The sequence below is a fragment of the Microchirus variegatus genome (assembly GCF_963457635.1).
Source record: "Microchirus variegatus genome assembly, chromosome: 22".
NCBI classification, from domain to species: Eukaryota; Metazoa; Chordata; class Actinopteri; order Pleuronectiformes; family Soleidae; genus Microchirus; species Microchirus variegatus.
Window position 1 is genome coordinate 13813532 of NC_139823.1, and position 22240 is coordinate 13835771.

The following is a 22240-nucleotide window of genomic DNA, read 5'->3' on the forward strand; positions in this document are numbered from 1 at the left end:
TACACACATATAAACACATATATTTAAAGGAGTACAATGTATTGCGTGCTCCACACTCCTTTTGCTTTGTTCTCGTCAACACATTAAAGTGGACGATGCTTCTAATGACCTCTTGACCTCTCTGACCATCTGTGGGAACAGGAGAGGCCACGGCGGTGATTTAGAGACAAGTGACATCAAAGGTGCATCTGCAGGAAGAGACAGTGTCACCGTGCACAGCCGAGGTCAAAGAGCACATTTTTCTTATTTTTTCAGTCACTTTCTTTCTCGGTTAGATTGAGATATGAGTTCTTTAAATGTAAAATATGACAACGTAATCTCATATTTTCTCACAATGTCCAGTAAAAGCCACTTAAAGAGAAAAAAATTAAGGTTTTCTTTAGAAGAGAAGAAGCCAGGAATGTAATTCTGGTGTCCCACAGGACTCCAGGGATCAAGGATCAGCGATCTTTTGGATACGGGACAGTGTTACCAAACACCCTGTAGGCCACCCTGAAACCCCCGAGTCATCACTTCCCACGTTGGACTGGATTTCATTTAATTTAAAGGAATGCCCGATTTAAAATAAAACACAGAGATTTGGCCATCGGTGTAATAGAGGACGAGGACGATGCTCTCGTTACAGGAAAATGTGACGCCGTGACGAAGAGGATCGAGAGTGAAGAAATGGATCGATATTAGATTTTTAGAGACAAATATTGGCAACTGACAGTCAGTCACGAGTGAATGAAGGCAGTATGGAACAGCATGAGTACGTGAGGCTGTACCAACTGGGATGAATGAAGCCAAGAATTAGACGTTAGCGTTGAAAGAACGACAGAAGACGACCAGTAAAATGCTACTCAACACGGAACAAACTGTAACCAGCGTCAGCAAACGGTGCCTTCGGTAAACACCTTTAAAAAAGGGCCGAATATAACAAGGACCCGTGAAAAGTGTGATTTTTTCTGTCCAATACCAACTTTCAAAAAAACAAGATTATAATATTTCATTATGTATAGATATATAATATACTCATTTCTTTTTTATATATATATATATAAATCTACTATGAACAGACAGTAAATACACAGTTGGCCATCATTATACAAAGTAGAAACATTTGCATCCCTCCCACAAAAAACCTCCCCCCGGAAAACAAACCAAAAATCCCCCGGACCTGTCGTCTGTCGCGAAGAAGGTCGGATTTACAAAGCAACAGAGAATAAACAGAGAAGAGAGAGGGAGATGTGTAGAAAACTATAGGAAAACAGAAAAGAAGTCACGAAAAGTAGTCATTTACAAATGTTTTGTGGCAGGAATACTCGTGGGGGGGGGGGGGGAATCGATGTCGTATTTACAGTCGACAACAGTAAACAACACGGCACTGTTTCTGTTCAACGAACAAAAATACATTAAACATGTGACTCGTCGTTAAGAGTTGAGCCACACACACACACACACACACACATTAGAGAGACGTCGGGCTATCAAGCAGGATTTTAAATTTTTGCAAACTGTTCACAAAGCAGCACACGGGCAGCTGATATAAGAGAGAGAGTCACAATGAGACGTAATTTCTTTTATAAAGTCATATAAAAGTGTTGTTACCTGCAAAAATTGACAATCAGATTTTTTTTTTTTACTACAACTAAGTTACGTGGCTGGTGCTTTCGTGTAATCTGGCGAGTATGGTAGAGTCAGGGCACTTTTACGGGTTTTTTCAAGGAGCCAAATTCAATCAGGGGGGAGAAAAAAAAAGATAACGTAAAGAAAAGCCGTCTTTTACCTCATGCCGATTTGTAAAAAGGTAAAACAAAATTTGTGGAGGAAAATCTGCGCTACATGTGCTAACGTCAACGTTCCGGCCCTGTGTTTGCCAAAAGAGATGATTACAATATAAATATAAATAGTGTGTGTATACACGTGAATATTTCGGTGCTTCGTTCATTCAGCGTATACTCGCAGATGTGCGCACACCTGCCTCATAGCACCTGACATTTGGAGAGCAGATGTGCCGAACAACGGGCCGTGATATGTTAAACCAGCTGTGCGCGTGTCGTCTACCCCTCTCTGGAAAAACACCAGGTGGTACGATCCGCGTTGCCACAGAGACACAGTTGTTTATATACGTAGGAGGCTTGGTTTGACAGGTTAGCTCATGTGAAGAATATTTTTGTTTTAATCTGCAACAATTAAGACTGATTTTAAAAAAGGAGATTTAAGGTCCTTCATGCTCTGGCTTCTTTGTCAGAAATCTTTAGAACGGTGCATGAACTGATGGTGATTTGACGCGGGTTTCACTGTGTGACGCTAATCCCAACTTTAAATTGACTTTAGTATAACCTTCCAAAGGCGAGGCTGAAGTTGAGGAGGAAACAAAGACAGAGGTGCAGGGGAGAGACGGTGGGTCGTTGCAGGGAGTTACAGGTAAACATGCCGAGTCTATGTGCCGACAACATGCAGGCAGAGGACGTCTTTCCCAGACACAAATGTTTCAGGGGTCGGGGAGAAGCAGGTTCATTTCCTAACCTGTTTGTTTAAGGCTCAACAGAAAAAATCCGCCGTTTTTCTTTTCTTTTTTTAAAAAGGCACAAAGCGCACATGGTCTTTTCACTGCTGAACACTCATCTGTGATCTCCAACCCCCCCCCAAAAAAGCCAGAGAAATTCCACCACTTTGTTTTCCGTTCATTTGGATATCATCTGAAAAAAAAGGAGCAGGAAGGATCCAACCTTTAGTGCAGAGTCACAATCACATCAGCTCTGGTGGCGTTTGATTAGAGTAAGAAAAAGAGCGATAAAGCACAAGGAAAGAGACGAATGATCTACAGTTCAGGTAGACGACTGCAGATTGTCTGTGCACGCTTCTGGACTGGCATCGAAGAAGTACGTCTATGTAGTGTTTTCAAAAGCACTGGCACGTTAAAGAAAAAAATCCCCTCCGAGCCGACGTCCTAAAGAGACAACACATTTTTGTGCCCGACGACTGACTGGGAGATTGGGATCAGTAAAATGCGTTTGCTCCTCTTCGTTAACAATCGCCACTTTTTTTCCAGCTCTGCATTTGTTCTCAAAAGAACCCACCTCGATATGGCAGCAGTGAGAAACAGGAGTGGCATTGACATTAAAGTTGACTGGACGAGGACAACATCGAAGATAAAGTCTGAGTGGTCAAAGGCCTAGAGATGTGTCTTTACATCGGAACTTCCTCTTCCATTGGTTCCTCTTCAGCTCTGGAGGGAGAAAAGATAAGATCATGAACAATGTGAGACAATAAAGCAGAGAGAAAGCTTAGCAGCAAAGAAAGGTCAAAAATAAACAATACATTTCTTGTTCTTGTAGGCAGCTCAGATTTATTGGTCCTTAAATGTCCATTGTAGAATATTTAGGAGGGTTTATCGACAAAAATGTAATATCCTATGTTTGAATAAGTGTATAATCACTTCGAAATAAAGACTTTTGTATCCAGTGAAGCAACTTTTCAGGTTCAAAACCAATTTATTTCCAGTTGTAAATTTTCCAGCTGGTGCAAAAATGTGATATGTAGTCTGGCCACTAGAGGTCAGTAATTCTTGCACGCTGCACCTTTGCGGACTTACCTCTTTCCAATGTGTTTGTTGGCAACAGACAACGAGGCCATAGCGGAGACAGTCTCGGCATCCTCTGCGTCGCGTTGGAGGACTTCACTCAGCGAACAACCGAGCGTGGGGACGGAGCGCTGCAGCGAGCGCCAGTATTTACCTACGCAGATTAAAGGACACGTACGAGTTACTATGTCTGTTCTTTAATGCGTGTAAAAGATCTAATGTTTTTGATTTTATGGGATTTGCATGGGGAAATAACAGGAGGTAGAGAAAAGACGGACAACTAACAACTTTTGTGTATTGTGGATAAATAAGAGATGACCGCTATTCTCTGCAGTGTTTTGAATAGGGAATAATCTATTTCCTTTTGTAGTGTAAATCCATGAGCAATTTTATTAGAAAACCCTTTCCTGGTAGGGAAGAAAACAACGCAGTCTGCAAATTACAAATTACAAGTTTAACCCTTTTAAACCTAACCAAATGTCAATTTTAACCATAAAAGGACCAGAAAATGTCCTGTAACTAAGTGCTTTTGCACAATATCTGGACGTTATTTACAATTTACTGCATGTGACAATGGTGTTTTAACAATTGAAAATGAAGAAAAATGAAAAAATGTATTATAACACTGCACAAACCATCGTGCAACTACGGGGATGCTAAGGGTTAAGCCAAAAAGCTTAAGTTTAAGCTTTACATGTAACAAATGTAAAAAATGAAAAGTGTGATTTGTGGGGACGATAATTAAAGACACAACTGGGAATCCACTTACTCTGAACTTCAATGACTTTCTCCATGGAGTGGACCGCGTTGGCATTCGGTCTCTGCTGCAGCACCTCATCAGGAATGGGGTCCAACTGCGTTGAAAAAGAAGGAGGAGGAAAAAAAGAAACATCAAGACACATTTCCTGCTTCATACGACGGTGCCGCACACATTTAACAGTGACAGCGCTTTTGTTTGCACAGAGGCCACAGAGTCTGGCCCTGGTGGCACTGAATCAGCGCCTGTGGGGAAACGTGGGCTAAATCATCTGCAGCTATAACGGCCGAACACGTGTTTCTATGAATGTGACAGACAAAAACGCTTTCCCTCTCCTGGGTTTAAGGATCTTTTTTATTTTTTGTTGCGTGGACTACAGCCCACTGTTCTCCAGGTCACTGCACGAGACGCTGAACAAGCTGGAGCTGCTGACACGATAGAAAATAGACGTGCAGGTGCACGCACCTCCTCCTCCTCCTCCTCCTCCTCTTCCTCCCACTCAAACCAGAGCTTTGCTACTCTATGACACAAAATACAATGTGCGCTTTGTACAAATGTCCCACTCTTGGGACGCATACTCGTTTAGGCAGATGCAAACAAATGGAAAACTGCACGCTCACACAAGTGTGAGTGTGTGTGTGCATACACACACAAACACACCTCAGAGAGGGAGGGAGGGAGGGAGGGAGCACTTCTAAGCACACGAAACTCTCCAAGCCACAACTCAGAGGAAACGGGGGCTATTCCCACATGTGCCTTCCCAACCTGGAATGATTCAATTTCCCCTTTGGCTGACTGCACATACGACACTCTCTCATCCCGTTTTTTGTCAAACAGGCCCATTCAGTCAGCTCTGCATTCCCACACAGACGACATGCCATCCCTGTGCTGCTCGATCACGACCTGAATGGAATAAAGGACAGAGTGTGAAACGTGTAGAAAAAAAAAAAAAAAATGAGAGAGAGAGAAGACATGGGAGTAAAAAAGTAAAAAAAAAAAATTGTCTGGCCTGAGATTTCGGGGAAAGAATGCCAGAGAGAAAAGAGAAGGCTGCAGCGAGAAGTTTTCTTTTAATTAAAACAAATAGTGCAGAGGAGGGGTTTGTGTGGGCTGAGGGATACTTTAATCCTGCAGTGGCATGACAGGCTACATCACACACACACACACACAGTTTATGCCACATTAACAACATTGGTAATTATCAAAATCACGTTTTATGTTTCTCTAATGGTTAATACACCAGTATGTAGAAGCTCTTCAACCAAAAATGATATTTTTAATGCTGAAATGTGTTTATTATTGTTATCCGTGAATGTTCAAATGTACTGTTTTACAATGTGGGTATAAGAAGGCGAATTCAGTTTGTTATTTGCCAAATAAATAACAATAACATTGAGTTTTTGAAAGATTTCTAAAATATTTATGTTTTCATGTTTTTATGACAGTTGGTCTGATAGATTTGTTAAATACTGTATATATTTACACTGATATAATATATCAGTGGGTTTATATCAGTTTTTGTATATATTATATACAAAAACTGCAGATTTTACTCATAGACTGTATACATCATTGACACAGTCTTCTGGTTATGAAACAAAGTCCCATTTTGAAGCCTCAATTTACAAAAATTGGCATTGGAAGACCCGAAATTAGCAAATAACTCCTCTTGTCTAGTGGCGTTATAAATCAATTTTCGAGTCGCCCCCTGGTGTCCAATTCCTACTTCCATCCTCCTTTCTCCACTTTTCAAATCCCTAAAGCCCACGTCCATTCTTGTATATAATATATATAAGTTTATGATTTTACTGTGCAACTGTACATCAACACCTTCTAATGTTGGACAGTTTATCCGTGCAATGACTCAAAGGCAGTTTGATTTCCTTCACATTGCTGCAGTTTGTGAAGTGTAAAAAAAAAAAATCCCTCAACTGTGATTGTACTCACCCAAAAAAAAATGGTTTGGCCCAAAATTGGAACATTCTTGTGATAATTTCAGAGGGATTTACCACAGTATGACATATCAGATCTGTTTTAGCGTGATCCGATATTCAAAAACAGCTGCTAAATTCTCACTCTATCCCCACAAGTCCCGGCTCAGCTCTACCTGGCCTGCACTAACCCAGCCCCCAGCTTTTAAAGCAGGGTCAGGAGTTCTCTGGGGTTTCACTGTGGTTTTCATGAGGTTCTCCTCAAAGCAGGGTTTCGGGCGGGGGGGGTTCAGTCTGTCAAGGTTGATTGACAGCTGGGCCTCACGCTTATAAACTTTAATGGCTCTTGTCAGGGAGCTCCAGGGATTCCCACCTGGCAGGTACGGCAAACACGCACACGCTCTATTTACATGCATACATTTGTGCGTTTCATCCAGCACAACATTTCTCTCTCAGCGAGTTTTTTTCTGCCTGGACTTCTTCAATCTTTAAATCATCGCACGAGAGCCACGGGAGTTGAGAGAGTGAGACAGAAAATTGTCCTTTTACGGATCGTTTGCCGTCACGGCGTTGACAGACGATCACTGCGGACGAAGACTATTTCTCCGTGCGACACAGTCGTCCAAACGCACACAAAGGTCCCCGGGCCAGAAAAAAGCCGAGACACCCTGGAAAGCCATGAGCTGAGAGCGAGGAATGTGCCCCGGTAAAAAACATTCCTGAGGGAGGCTGAAACCAAAACATTGGAAAGAGGAGGAATTCCACTTGTTCAGCAAAGGAAAAGTGCACAAAACCATCCATTGTTTACTGTTGTGCCCGCGTGCATTCAGAAACGGTTGATTATGTTATGCTAACTGAACAAGGTAATGACGTGCATTGTGCAAAGCAGGTGACCTTTGCAGAGCGGGGTGTGCGTTTACAGTCAGACAGGTGAAGCCAAGCATCGCACTGTAACGGGAGTGTAAACACGGCGGAATAACCTCACTGACATGTGGCAACAATTAGCATATTAGCCTGTTGTTTATCAAATAATTGCTCACGACCACGGTTCAAGCTGGGCCAACATCTGTTTGCGAGCAATCATCAATTAGTCCGGGGTTCAGAGTTGACGAGCGCAGTCGCCAATGCATCATTCATGAGCTATTTAACGGGAAAGACTTCACCATTACGAACTACAGTGGTGGTGGTGTGGGGAGGGGGGGGGGGTGAATAAAAGAGCCTGTAAAGCCCAAGACGCAAGCAGTGAAACACTGGAAGTACAAGCTACACAGGAAGTGAGGAGGACATACTGCACGGAAACACCTTTAGGGTGTGCCAAAATCTAATTATAGACGCTATAAAACAAATCACGACATAATGTGTGACTTACAAACATTTATCTTGCCGTTTGTTGCGTTGCTGCAGAAGATCATGCAGGTAAATAAAACGTGTACATTGGGGTAAACTGGGAAACGCAGAGTGCCACTTTATTAGGTACACCTGTGCAACTGCGTCTTGACGCACATATCTATTCAGCCAATATCATAGTAACAACTCAATATGAGCACATATATCTACGTTTATAAATGTATACGATAAAATAAAAAGAGGAAATAAATGATCTCATCTTCCTGCAACAACTCTCAATTCTCATGAGAATATTGCAGAGCAAGAGTTGAGTTGATACTAGTGCGTCAGTAGTTCTTACAATAACAATTTGAGCAACTTATTGGCAAAAACATTAGGTTACACTGATGTGTTTACACACCCGTTACAGTAAGAAGCTCAAAACAACATTGCCCTATCCGTCGTCACCGTGTGCAAATTATCTACTGGACAAATTCCAAAAGTGTTTGTAAGTACTGTTCACTAACAGACTCACATTTATAAACAGCCCAGGTTGAAAAGTCCCACAATTGAGTGTCAGTTCTTGTATGTGAAAATGCCTTTTTGATGAGATACAGTAACACCTGCATTATAACCGAGTTACAGCAGCAGAAGACCACACCAGGTGCCTCGCCACCTTAATTAGGTGTCCCGTGAGCGGATATTTCAGGGGTTTTCGCGTGCTATAAATATATAGTTTACAGATTTCTATGTCTATTTTTTTTTTTGGACACAGACCTCAAGAGTTTGAAGCTTCATAAATAAAAGCACAGCTGACTGGCTCATCCAGCTGTGGTCCCAGGCCTGCACCCACTCATACTCTCCATTCACACTGCAGCCAACACAGACACACACACATTCAGTCCAAGTACAAAATGAGTAAGGTGACGCTGTGGCATCCCTTTATGTGTGAAAGTGAGCTTCCACGTGTTGCTTTAAGATTTTGCCATCTGACACTATCGTCAGACTTTGTCAGCAACGATTATTTAAAAAAAAAAAAAAAAAAAAAAAAAACCTACGAGGCCCCCTTTTTTTTTTCTCTCCCCCACAAGCTCAATCCCCCACTGACGTTTTCCAGCTAAATTCCACGTCCATTACAGAGACCTTCACTGGGATTATGATAAAAACACTTGCTTCCTGCCATTTTGATCCGCTTAGGGACATTTCCACGTCGTTGCTATCAGTTATCAAGGTTCCACTCGACTGATTTGCCCTTATTCAAGCAGCTGACATCACTTGCTGCCAAAGAGCCGACTCAACATCTACATCTGTGTTATGCATCACGCTATCAAAGCCGTCTGCTGGCTAATGAGGCGTCCTGTGCAGGTATTTTCTATCAAGTTGCTGTCATTATAGGTCTTTTATAATTTAATTGAAGAGCTAAAACAAACTAAATACTAAAAATCCTATCACAAAGTGAAATACAATGACTGCTTTAGAACATAAAACTGCGTAAAGTATGACAAACGACGACCCACACAGGTACAGCTGCTCTATAACAATAGTTTCCCTCCCTCTCAGCTTACAATCTATGTTCCCCTTTATTATCTGATCTCTACACCCAGATCCTAACCCTGCAGTCGGAGTTGTGAGGGTAACTATTTTCAGATGTGCGCCAGTGATGGGGCCCCAGGTGAGAGGGTGAGAGAGTGAGGAGTCCTGCAGAGCTCAGGCAATCGACGCTCACTGCCTCCTGCCGCCTTTCCAATTTTCAGCTCCCTGTGGCACCCATCCAGTGACCTCCTCCTCCAAACCCCTGCTGAGGCCGAGGCTCTGCAGAATGCTGAAACCTGATACACAAACCCAGCCCCCCCCCCCCCCAAACCCAGATACAATCCATTATTTTTGCAGCAGGGCGTTGCTACGAGTATGGAGAGTGTCCTTCAAGCTTAAAAAGTCCTGCGAGCGAAACCTCTGTGACAGGGAAAAGTATCCGCCCTGCTGAGATGCTGCCCTTGAATTCCTGAAACCTTAGCAGCTGTGATGACACTTTTATGTGGCTTTGAGTCACTGGTGGGCAAAGTGCAGGTAAACAGTTAAGTTATTAGATTACGCCTCGAAAGATGTTAGTTTTCTTTGTCCAATTTGGCACGCGTCAGTTCTTTCCTCTGAAGAAAAAACACATTTTGGGGGTTAATGACTTGGCTGGCATGTTGTTCTATCTCAGCTCCAGGCTGTGTGCTGTTACATGGTCAGTGTCTTTGTGGACCGGTTTGGTTGCAGTGATCTCGTTTGTATTGATGTGATCCTATGTTATTGTTCTGTTTGTTTTGCCCCGGCTCCAAAATCCACATGGAAAACAGTCATCCTGTTTAGTTTGTTTTTTTACGATTCCAAGAACTCATTTATGGCCCAAACTGTCTGGAGGTGCTGGAACCAAGATCTCCAACAGATACAGACTAAGATATTAAAAACAGTCACTTTTATTTATATATATTTTTGAAAATATCAAGGAAATAATGTTTGAGATGTTTACCAGATGAATCCAGGTGCACACAACTATAACTGTCTATAGCTATGACCACCACCACACTGAGCCTGCAGCAACAAGCAGGAGTGAACACTTCCTCAAAATTATTCCAAGTACATTACATTTGCTCTTGATATGCGCTTACTCTGACGTCTATTGTGTTGGGTGTTGAGTCAAATGAGGGTAAATTATTTTAAACGGCATCATCTCTTCACCTCGTCCTCCCTCAGAAGACTTGGAGAAACACTTTCACTCCAACACAAAAACTCATCTTGTGCGATGATGAGATGAGATATACACTACCGTTCAAAAGTTTGGGGTCACCTATACAATTTGTTTGTGTTTTCCATTAAAAGTCACACTTTTATTCATCAAAAGGGTTGCTAAAAGACATTGATAAGATCAGAAATCATGATATTCATTCCAAATTATCATTTTGTCCTTTCGTCAAATAACCAGCAAAACTGTTTTCAGCTGTGCTAACATCATTGCACAAGGGTTTTCAAGGGTTTTCTAATCATCCAATAGCCTTCTAAAGCGATTAGCAAACACAACGTACCATTAGAACACTGGAAATTCAATTAAAAACCAGATTGCAGCTTGAATAGTTATTTACCACATTAACAATGTATAGAGTGTATTCTGATTTATTTAATGTTATATTCATTGAAAAGTGCTTTTCCTTAAAAAATAAGGACATTTCTAAGTGACCCCAAACTTTTGAACGGTAGTGTACACTAAAAAACACCAAACTCAACATTCCAAGTGTCCAAAGCTAAGCTAATGTCGCTGCCTCTCTCCCCTATGACCATTTTCCTAAAATGCAAATGTGTGTTTCCAATCCATTCATGCTATATGCAACTTTACAGTATAAAAGTACAAACCGTCACCCTCTCCTCTTCACCTGCAGTTCTATAATCGGTGCCATAATTCAGTGTTGGATGCAAAAAGCCGTGAGGACAAAGTGAGACACTGTCGCGCGTCCAACAAAGCACTCCAGCGTCTCCGTTAGCTGGGAGAAAGGAGTGGGCGGCTGTGAGGAGCTGCTATTCTGTCGTGCACCATGAATCACTCACAGAACGCCAGAAAAAGTTTGCTCAATTCCACAGCCCACCCGACACAATCCCACATTTAACCTTCTGCCTGGAAATCCTCTCCCTCTGACGTGTGTGTGTGTGTGTGTGTGTGTGTGTGTGTGTGTGTGTGTGTGTGTGTGTGTGTGTGTGTGCGTGTGTGTGGTGACTTCCCTGACAGAGGCAGTGTGAGAGAACATGAAGACGAGATGGTTTTGGCTCAGTTGACACAACACTGTTGTTGAAGGAATGAAACAAGCCTGTTCTGTATACAGCTATGTAACAGTCTGTACTTTTAAGGTTTGGCAGTTCCATTCATTCTTTCTGTCATTAGTTGTGTTTATTCCTAAAAACAGGGAGCCTGAGTGTCAAAGCTGCCTGAGAAGAACTTTGTAAGAAGAAGAAATTAGAAAATCAATATTTTTATGTTCATTATGTAAAAAAAACCATTTTTTTAAGTCAGGCAAAATTACATCTGGAAAGTACAGCCACAAACACAACTGCACTCTTGAAACTTTGAACAATGGAGCTATAAATAAAGCATCATTATTAATATGCAAAAATCTGCAGAGACACATGCATCAAATTTTGGCCAGGATCATTTTGAATAAAAGTGATTTATTATTGAATTCATGTACACTACCATTCAAAAGTTTGGGGTCACTTAGAAATGTCCTTATTTTTGAAGGAAAAGCACTTTTTCAATGAATATAACATTAAATGAATCAGAAACACACTCTATATAGAATGTGGTAAATGTCTGGTTTTTAATAGAATATGTACATAGGTGTATAGAGGCCCATTTCCAGTGTTCTAATGGTACATTGTGTTTGCTAATCGTGTTAGAAGGCTATTGGATGATTAGAAAACCCTTGAAAAACCTTGTGCAATGATGTTAGCACAGCTAAAAACAGTTATGCTGGTTCATTGACAAGAGCGAAGTTGAATAAAAATCATTATTTCTAATCGTGTCAATGTTTTGACTATATTTTCTATTCATTTTGGAACTCTTTTGATGAATAAAAGTGTGACTTTTAATGGAAAACACAAAAAAATTGTATAGGTGACCCCAAACTTTTGAACGGCAGCTAGAATATATTTTTTGTAGGAATTTCAAAGGGTGTGCAAAGGAGTTACCATGATAAACCTTAGTCCCTCCAAACATCACAACACCACATGTATTTGTGGAATTTTAGTGCCTTGCTCAAGGTGATTTTGACAGTAATACATTTTGACTTTGCAAATGAGTCCTTCCCCTCTCGGATCTCCTCTTACCTCATTGCCAAGCAGAGCAGAGACACAGGCTTCAGAGGCATCACATATGGCTGTGAGGTCATGACCCCCCTCCAGGGCAAGCACCAGCCGACCGCCTGCCAGAGCCATCAGCTGCCTGGTCAGGTAGCCAAAGCCTGTAAACACAGGAAATGGCAGGAAAAGAAAAGGTAGTGAATAATACGAAAGGAGGGAGGGAAGCAGACGGGGCAAGAGAGAGGAAAAAAAATAAGATGGGGGTAACACTGTGCTCTTCAAGCTCTGACTTCCTGTTGGGATATCGATCAAAGGAAAAAAAAGGAAGAAAATGTGGGTTTGAGAATGCATGAAGGAAGGGGTGAGTGCATTAGAGAGAGGAAGAGAGGGGGGAAAAAGTGCACCGTGGATTTACTGGAGGCCAGAAAACAAGCCAGGTTTAATTTTAATAAATGCGGCTTTGCATTTAGGCTTCGGTCACAGCCTTTGATCTTTGTTTTTGAGGAGGAGGAGGAGAGTTTGAATATATGCATTTAGGCAAACTTTCCTCTCTCCCCCCGCCGTGTCCCCCTCTTTCTGCAATCTTCTCTAAACCACCCATATAACTTCCTTCGCAACCCAAGACTCCTGCTTTTATTTGAGATCATGCAGGATGGTTTTACAAAAGCTCTTTGCTGGCACGCCAAGGTCTCGATCTGAATACACAAGTCAGCCACACAAAATAAACACAACATGTATGCGTGTCTATGGCTGCGATCAGGAGTCGGTGTTGTGTTGCACGGGGAGATGCAGAGTGAGGTTATGCATTTTTTTTAAATGTGCATGCAGAAAATCTTTGGAGTATAAAAACCCCGATTTAAGAATCTTCACTTCCAAGACACTGCAGACAGGGGAGTGATTAAACGGATAGCTGTGGTCAGCGCTTACATTTGGCTGTCAGTTTGTATCCTCCCAGGGGCGGAGCATGTCCATCCACCGCATCAAAGCCTGAAGATACCAGAACCACGTCTGGGGAAAACTCATTGGCAATAGGCATGACCACCGTCCTGGAAGAAGCAAGAAGAAGAAGAAGAGCTGTCAACAAAACGGTGTGTTATTAGTTGAAGCTGTATCTTTAACAGAAACAGAGGCACAACACTTTCTGGAACCATTGCAACAACGGACACAGCTATTAATAGGCTGGCTGAAGGACAGCATTACTGAGCTGACCCAATCCAAGAGACATCAAATATATGGTCACATTCCATGATAAGAAAATGCTGCACAGAAAAAAAAAAAACAAGTATAATAAAAAAAACACAAGTCAAGTTTTTCAAAACTGGTAGTATGGAATTTTTGAAAACTCATTAAGCTTAGTGGGTTTTTTACAGTATCCAAAGTGGATATAAACTGTTTTAAAAGCTGAAATGTTGTGTTTATTTATCTGTGATCTTCCAGCAATAAAAAAAAATGCTCATAAAAAAAGCTACACCAATGATTTTTATGATATTTTAACAGCTTGTTCAAGAACGGTATAATGAACTTGATGACCTAAAACAAAATACACATAACTGGAGAGTAAGTTGGCATGTTGAGATGTGCCTGTCGTACACTACAATCACGTCCTTGTGATGATTGTAGTGTAGCACATGCACAAACTGGCTTTTACATATGTATTTACATCCAATTAAAAACCTTTGCGGCAGGTAACGCACAAAATACGCTTAATGAGAACAAAAAGGGAAGGACAAACATGTGAGATAATTTTAACACGAGATGGGTGTGGTGAACGTAGGATGTTTGTGCACATCCTTTCGTCTAACACACAGCTGCAGTGTGTGTCATGCATAGAAAGCAAATCATCAGTGGGATCCTGTGTGTAGTTATGATTCACTACAAGCTGTGGCTGGAAAATCCAGCCTGGTTTATAAATGGTGACCCTTTAGTATGCATGTCATGTTAATATTTAATTGGATAGATTAGATGAGATGTGTTTTTTTAAGGGAGCTGGACATCAAAATAATGAAATGAGTAACTAAATACGAGAATATCTATGAATTAGAGATCGACAAATAATGATTCACTGAACTTACAATACTCTGGTATGAGTTGGCTTGGCATGAAAGACGAATGCGTCATATAGGATGTCTCACTTGGTTCATAAATAGTCGGACTTCCCCCGATGGCCTCTTTCTGATTCCACTGAGTGATTTCAGGTTCGACACAAGGTTCTTTCTCTTTATTTTGGAGCTGGGAAATTTGGGAAAGCTATATTTCGGTGAGGTCTCAGAGTGACAGAGTACCACAGGGTTCCTTCGTAGGTCCCTTGTACTTTACAGACCTCAGGAACACGGCGCTGGTTTGCCAGCTGCGGGCGAGCGGCGTGCCCTGAACTCCGGAGGCCACCGTTTTTTTTCCATCTCTCGTTCACCACCAAATTATAACCCTGGACTGCGCACACCACACCCCCCGCCACAACACAACACTCGTACGTACACACAGCTGTCTGAGGGAGAGGCGGGAGGCAGCATCAGGAGCTTACTGGTAGTTGCAGACAGCAAAGGATACACAGAGTGCGTGCGTCACCGTGTGTTTGCGTGCAAAGTTGGCGACGTTTCAGAAGAAAAACGTCATGCGATGAGGATGAAGGAGTAAGAAATTCAGCGCTATGGAGAGTGAAAACATGAAATAGGGCAAGAAAGGAAAGAACACGGACTAAAACTGAGGGAGGAAACACCTAATGGACAGGAAATGTGTAACAGCAAGTGCATAAGTGTGATTGTTTCTTTATGTGCACTATCACAGCTACAATTACATCCAAATATATTATATTTTAATGCAGTTGTTGCATGTTTTTTCTTCATCTTCCTTTAACTACTCACAAAACACACACGGACACACACACGCAGTATTGGCCTAATAACATTTGGGCTATAAAAGACCCCACACTAAAGGGAGTTGGCCACAAGCGCTTATGTGGGCCGACACACAACGCGAAGGGAAGCCTTGAGTGCCAAGGATACTTAAAACCACTGGAGGCTCCACCCCCTCCCTCCCTCCCTCCTCCAACCATGAATGCACACAGAGACAGTTCTGGTCACAACCATGAAAACTGCTGGTGTCATCAGTTCCAGGCCTCATCCCCTGGAATATTTCCCTGACATTTAAAGACATAAAAAAAGCCACAGTTATCAATTAGCAAACTGGCTCACAGAGGGAAGGTAGTGGCTTTGAGGAAGAATAATAGAGTGTGAATCAGAGGCTCTGTATGCCAAGATGAAAAGAGCTTTTCGTTAATTAAGGGAGGGGAGAGTTTACGACTGAGCCGCGGGCTACGGGACATCCTGAACAAATGGGTTGTGATCACCAGCGATGGTTCTCTTTTGGCCGCGTCTGACTGTGAATTACTGGGATAAGCATGCAGTGGGAAACCTTTGTTTGGTGCTGTTTGATTCACCTAGCAACAGGTGTATGCACCATTGTTGTGCATTGCCATGGCAGTCGGACAAACAATTGTTTGTTTTAATAACGCAAATTGCAAAGTCTGCATGTTTTAGAAAAACTTTGCATGTTAAAGTAAAGGAGATCATACTTTGATTGTTCTACAGTAATGTCATGTTTTATATCTATAACACAGCAACTCTGACTAATGAATATGAAGCTTATTTCACAAGGTAGTAATTGACCAAGCCAACAGCTATTAATGCTCCTCACCCCTTCACTAAAGGACAGGGAGAGGCTCATTTTTAGAAAGAAGAACAGTCCTTTAGAGGGAGCACTGCTCCTCAGACCTCAGTCTACTAAAGGTTAAAATGCAGAGCTTGAAGGATTTCCCCCTCCGTTCATAAAGAGACACAGAGAGAAAAAGAGAGAGAATAAGAGAGCGAAAAACTCACACACGCACACTTACACTTCAAAGCCCTGTCATCTGGCACTGCGGAGAGCTGGTTTGAATTAAGTTTAATTCTCCTACTCTCTCGTCTTTCCAAGTTCATGGCAAAAGACGCAATGAAAGGAGAGGAGAGAAAGAGAGAGAGAGACAGTGCCTCTGGTTTTCATTAGGGACAATTTTTCTTATCTTTTTTCTCTGTGCTTTCTGGAGGCTCAGATTTGATCCCCTGCAAATGCAACGTGGCACAGGCCAGCAGAGGAATGGTTAGGTACTGGCTGGAAGGCACGCATCTCTTCCAAAGAGAGAGAGAGAGAGAGGGAGTAACAAGAGGACCACAGCTTGCAGATAAACAATGACATTGAAAGAGTAAGAGAGAGGGGGGGGGCTGTGTGTATCAGGTGTCCATCGCCATGTTTCAGTCAGCAGCTCAACATTTATTAGCTCACTCATGCAGAGTAACATATATTTCAGCGCTGCTTTTTTTTAGTTTACAAGCAAAATACATTATAATTCTGCAACCAGGTGAACAAGCATATGCATGTGTGTGTGTGAGATCTCGTCAAATCCCGCTGCAGCTTCAGTGAAGTAATGCTGCACTGTTCTTAAGCGATGCACACACTGTTGTTCTCCTGCTCGTCTTCACTTTACTTCACCGGGACCTCGTCCACAACGCAACGGAGGAGACTGATTTAATAAGCTACGACGAACATAAACAACACACGGCGAAAGCCTCTTCACATGCATCGTCGCTCAGATCCATGCATGAGCGAACATACACACGCCAGACATGTATAAAAAGTAGTTCCAGATTTTTGTAATGTCAACAGTGCATGACTAATTAAGTTAAATAAGCACTGATTGATAGGGGTGCGTCCAACAAGTCTCCAAATGAGCTTTGGGAGTAAATCCATCAATTGTATACAACTTTATAAAAGGTGTTAACATACTAAATTGTTAATATTTATACAGCTTCTACAGCTTTATCCTCCACGAGAGTCGCGGGGGATGTATTACAGGTCAATGGGATTAATTTATATTATAGATAATACTATTTTTTTCTCAGCCTCACAGTTGATGTTCAAGAATGCCAGGAACACTACATTAGGTGGATTATATACGACGTCTAAAGTATGATATATATCGGTTGTCATCGGTGCACATGCAGCAGGCAGAGTAGAAAGAGGAGGATGATGAGGGGATGAAAAGAGAGCACATAGGACGGTCTGGGGCACATTAACAGACTAAAGGTGTGCTTCCGGAGGGTTGCGTGCAGAACGCTGAGAGAAGACAGTGGACGTTTTTTGGGGGTTTTTTTTTTGGCTCAGGCCAGATGGACACAATGTCACAAAGATGAGTTTATCTTCAAAGAGCTCTGGAACCAATCCAGGTCTGCTCCGTGTCAAGTGGACGAACCAGCGTCGTATAAGAGACGTGTACAAGACGGTGGTGAGTTGTATGCCTTTCAAGGTTTACGCACATGCATGCATGTGTATGTGTGTGTGAGGTTATAAATAGCCTTCGACAGTGGATCTAATAGAAATCAGGTGTGGCATGAGGGAGAACTCCTTAACTCAACAGCTCCAGACGTTTGAAAAATCATGTTCTGCGTCGTCAGAGTGTGGCTGTATGAATTAAAAGGCTCTCAGAGCACATACACTACCGTTTAAAAGTTTGGGGTCATTAAGAAATTAAGGAAAACCATGTTTTCAATGAATATAACATTAAATGAATCAGAAATACACTCTACACATTGTTAATGTGGTAAACGACTATTCTAGCTACAAACTTGCTGCAAAAAGGTTTTTAAGGCCCATTTCCAGTGTTCTAATGCTACATTGTGTTTGCTAATCACGTTTGAAGGCTATTGGATGATTAGACAACCTTTGAAAACCCTTGTGCAATTATGTTAGCACAGTAAACTAATTATTTCTAATCTTGTCAATGTCTTGACTATATTTTCTATTCTTTTTGCAACTCTTTTGATGAATAAAAGTGTGACTTTTCATGGAAAACACCAAACAAAATTGCATAGGTGACCCCAAACTTTCGAACGGTGGTGTATTTAATGTCACTTTAACATCATCCAGTGTCACATTGTGATATTACTGTCTTACCTGAATGCTGCCAGATAATCTGCATCACTCATAGGAGGTTCCAGTCCTCCAGTGAAGGCCATGTTCACATTGAAGCCCACACCGGCTCCAGTTCCCACCTAAAACATACACAAAAAGCACACGTGTATAAAATGCTGAAGTGGCTGTGGAAGGCAAGTTTACAGACAGTCAAGTCAAGTCCTTGTCCACCTCGTCAGGTGCTCCACTGCCTGGGAAGAAGTTTCCGTCATCATAGCGATGCAGTGAGAGGTAAAGAACACTGGGGTCAGTGTAGAAGGCCTGCTGGGTGCCGTTTCCATGGTGAACATCCTAGGAACAACAAAAAAGGAGACAGGTTAAGGCAAAACATGAGTAACAATAAATAGTACGGAATAGCAAGTCTCCAAGCTACGTTGGCTGAGACGTTCACATTTATGTCCTGGCAAATCAAACAATTCAACACTACATGTGTTAAAATGGATATCAGATGACTTTGGAAAATAAACTGAATTTCAAAGACATGGGGTCATCGACTCGTTCATCTGCGCTGAGACCAAGGGAACGACACTCGGAGACTGTAATGCAACGAGACAGTTAAGTCTGTGGCTCAGCTGCTGCCTGTTGTGATGTCAAAAAAAACGAACGGTCAGCAGGATTCAATAAAACACTCCACTTCAATAGTTGTTCCATTTTGCCAACATGACATCAATTAAATGACCTCATTGTCTTTATCCCAGGAATGCTTTAATACACCAAATGTTGAAAAAGAAAGAAATGTCCCCGTTAGCTGCTGGAGGCTGAGTGGCATGACAATGAGTTTACTCTAATAAGTTCCTCTGTGACAGACAGACAGGAAATGAAAAGGCCCTTCAAAGGCTTTTTTTTCTTACGGATGGACACGGTCGGGCAGGGACGCCACTGAGGAGCACGACTGCAGGACATGAACAAGGCTTTGTCATTCTCTGTTATTATTTATTTTGTCTTTTTTCAAAGGACAGTGCAGTGTCTGACCTAAATAGTGATATTTCAAGCCTCTTGTGTTGATCAAACAATGGACTTCCAAGTTTGTTATGAGCCCAGTGACATATTACTGTAGAATATAAGTGTATATTGTATGAAAACCTTTCCCAGATAGCACATTCAGCAGCACAAAGTACAGTTTTCAATGACCATAACATAACTGATAACATCTCAATGTTAAGAAAGGTTTTTTGCAATTTATAACATTCAAAATCCATGACTTGAGACGTGCAGTAACACAGTGAAGTACAGCCTCTAAAAAGCATCACAGAGATAATTCAACCAAACCACAGGGAAAAATCTATGAGCACAAAGGAGGAGGTGGTTGCATGTACATTCTCCACATAGATGATTGTGTAATTTGCCTGAGGAACTCACCCAGTCCACAATTAGGATTTTACTGACGTTGAGCCTCTGCTGCAGGAGCTTGGCTGCAATCGCAACCGAGTTGAAGTAACAGAACCCCCTGAGAATGGACAGCAGAGAGAGTGAAGACATTAAAATACATTACAATTAGCTTTCTGTCGTGATATTATAGTATATTTATCTTTATAAAAGTGAGGGAAGAAGGAATGGTGCAATAAAAAGAGACGATTTTAAAAGAAAATAACTAAAGGAAGCTACAAAACAGGTGATAGCTGATCTTTTTACTTGCTCAAATGTCTTACATAGGTGTGCTCTCCTCAGCGTGGTGTCCAGGTGGTCGAACTACAGCAAAACCATTCTGCCACAAAAAAGGGGGAAACAATTACACACAGTTACTTAAACCTTCACCATCTAATGACACAGTTTCTTCCCCTGTGAGAGAATAGATGGGAAAATCTACCTATATTTACCCCCGGTTTGAAAAACACAGTGAAGTTTGGGTTTAATAACAATAAAAACACACACAAAAACAACACAGTTACTTAAAGTATTGCATTCATTAATGAAGACTTAATAGAAAACTAATCAAATGTGTCTTTTATGGTGAGATTAAACCAATCACAATTATGAACAGCAAAACCTAATCAGCTCATTCAAATGGAACATTAGGGATACAGAGTTACAGTTAGAGCTCAGGTAAATGCTGTTTACTGTCCACAGTTGGAAGGATGGTAATTTAGTCAATTGCTTTGCTAATCTACATATTTAATTGTCCTTGAGCGAGATATTCAAAATGCACCAGTGGAGCAGTGATAGAGAAGCGCCTGATGAATGTGTAACGCCAATTTAAGACGACAAAAGAACAACACATAAGAAGCAGTTCTCGAAAAGTGTTACTGAATAATCAGGTTAATTATTATGGGATGGATGGACAGATGGAAATTCAACTGTAGCCCCGACTGTCACGGTCAAAAACTCGCACGACAATCATTCCACAGAAATGTCACCATGTCTCAGTTCAACAGTTGGAACTGTTTCTTCCAGGCAGCGTAATTCAAAAGCATGTACACACACACACACACAGAGAGAAACAGATGCTTATATCAGGTCAGTTAAGGGGAACTTTGTCAAAACAGGGACCAGTGGGACTCCAAACAAGTGTGTATGTGGGGACATTAGATAGATAGATGTTCAGACTGATGCAGAGAGAGAGGGCGAGCTGAGCTAATGGTGTTGAGTCAGCTGCTGTGGATTAGCAGCCAGCTGTGGTGAAGACAACCGTCTTTCTCGCTCGGTTTGAGGACACCTGGTTGCTGCCTAACACAGTGTGCACATAAGTAAATGAGAGATGCGGATAGGTTCAGAGTTTGTCTGTGCAGAGAGGGAAAGATCAATGGATTAAAAAAAAAAAGGACATGGGAGGAGAAATAGAAAGAGCAGATGGAGAAACAGAAATGTGTGACAGTGTGTCTGCACCATGCATAGATTTACGGCTTTCAGTGGAGTTCAGAGAGTTGCCGGTGCAGGTGGAATTTGGTAATTTGGCTTGCGGAGGATCCTCCCAGGACCATGTGTGCATCTGGCATGTGCAGGTGAGTATGTGTGCCTGCGTGAGCATATATACATACTTTTTCTTTTACATGTATGTGTTAAAATCAGGTTAAGCTGAGGGCAAATCAGTATCTGTGATATTCCACCTGAGTTCATATCAATTTACATTTAAGTATTTTCCCTCCTGGCCCTGTGATGGACTGGCGTCCTGTCCGGGGTATCAGCTGGGATTGGCAAACCCCCTGTGACTCTCATTGGGAGGATAAAGCGGCAAAAGATGAATAAAGGAATGAATGAATGAATGAATGAATGAATGAATGAATGAATGAATGAATGAATTTGTCATGCCTGTATGCACAATACATAAAACATTAAACTTGACTTTCCTTCAAAAATGACTTCAATTACACAATGTGCTACATAAAAAGAACAGGCCACTGTTTCTTTACAATAATTACACCCATATGTATAAAAGTAGGCACTGTAGTTATAAAGCATTGTCTCGCCACGGAACGTCATTAGTCTGCATTGTGTTGGTGCTAAGCTAACACCGAGTGCGTCGGCCACTCTGCAGGTGGCTGTGGTCTAACGCTAATAAAGCAGGCCTGTTAGTGGGGATTGTTAGCGTTTGCAGTGCCCATGCGCTGGGCCTCCCTGCTGAGTTCAAACAGTAAGCAGCCAACTCCACAGACACAGGAAGGCTGGCCGGTGTGCGAGGCATGAGGGGGGCGGGGGACGTCTGTCTGGGAGGTGCTAACGAGACTTTTGGCAAACATGGTTTCTGTTTTCTTGAGGGTTTTCGGAGAACGCATAGCGCGCGTCGTTTCTTTTAATCCACTCGCAATAATTTAAAGTAAACATTTGTGTAATTACGACTAGTATTTGCTGTGCATCATTATTTTCTATATAAATGCAAGTGTAAGAAAT

The 22240-nt window shown here is 41.9% G+C and overlaps 1 protein-coding gene across 1 annotated transcript in view; it reads right to left on the reverse strand.

The window, feature by feature from the left end:
• Nucleotides 1-3174: 3174 nt before the first annotated feature.
• hdac4 (histone deacetylase 4) overlaps nucleotides 3175-22240 on the reverse strand; it is a gene marked incomplete at both ends in the record, with an annotated part of 68650 nt that continues 49584 nt past the window's right edge. The window contains 9 exons of the mRNA XM_083908692.1: nucleotides 3175-3214; nucleotides 3581-3722; nucleotides 4338-4422; nucleotides 12440-12573; nucleotides 13340-13458; nucleotides 18398-18495; nucleotides 18587-18706; nucleotides 19775-19862; nucleotides 20065-20120. Of these exons, the coding sequence (XP_083764818.1) occupies nucleotides 3175-3214; nucleotides 3581-3722; nucleotides 4338-4422; nucleotides 12440-12573; nucleotides 13340-13458; nucleotides 18398-18495; nucleotides 18587-18706; nucleotides 19775-19862; nucleotides 20065-20120 (882 nt within the window). The remainder of the gene's footprint in view (nucleotides 3215-3580; nucleotides 3723-4337; nucleotides 4423-12439; nucleotides 12574-13339; nucleotides 13459-18397; nucleotides 18496-18586; nucleotides 18707-19774; nucleotides 19863-20064; nucleotides 20121-22240) is intronic.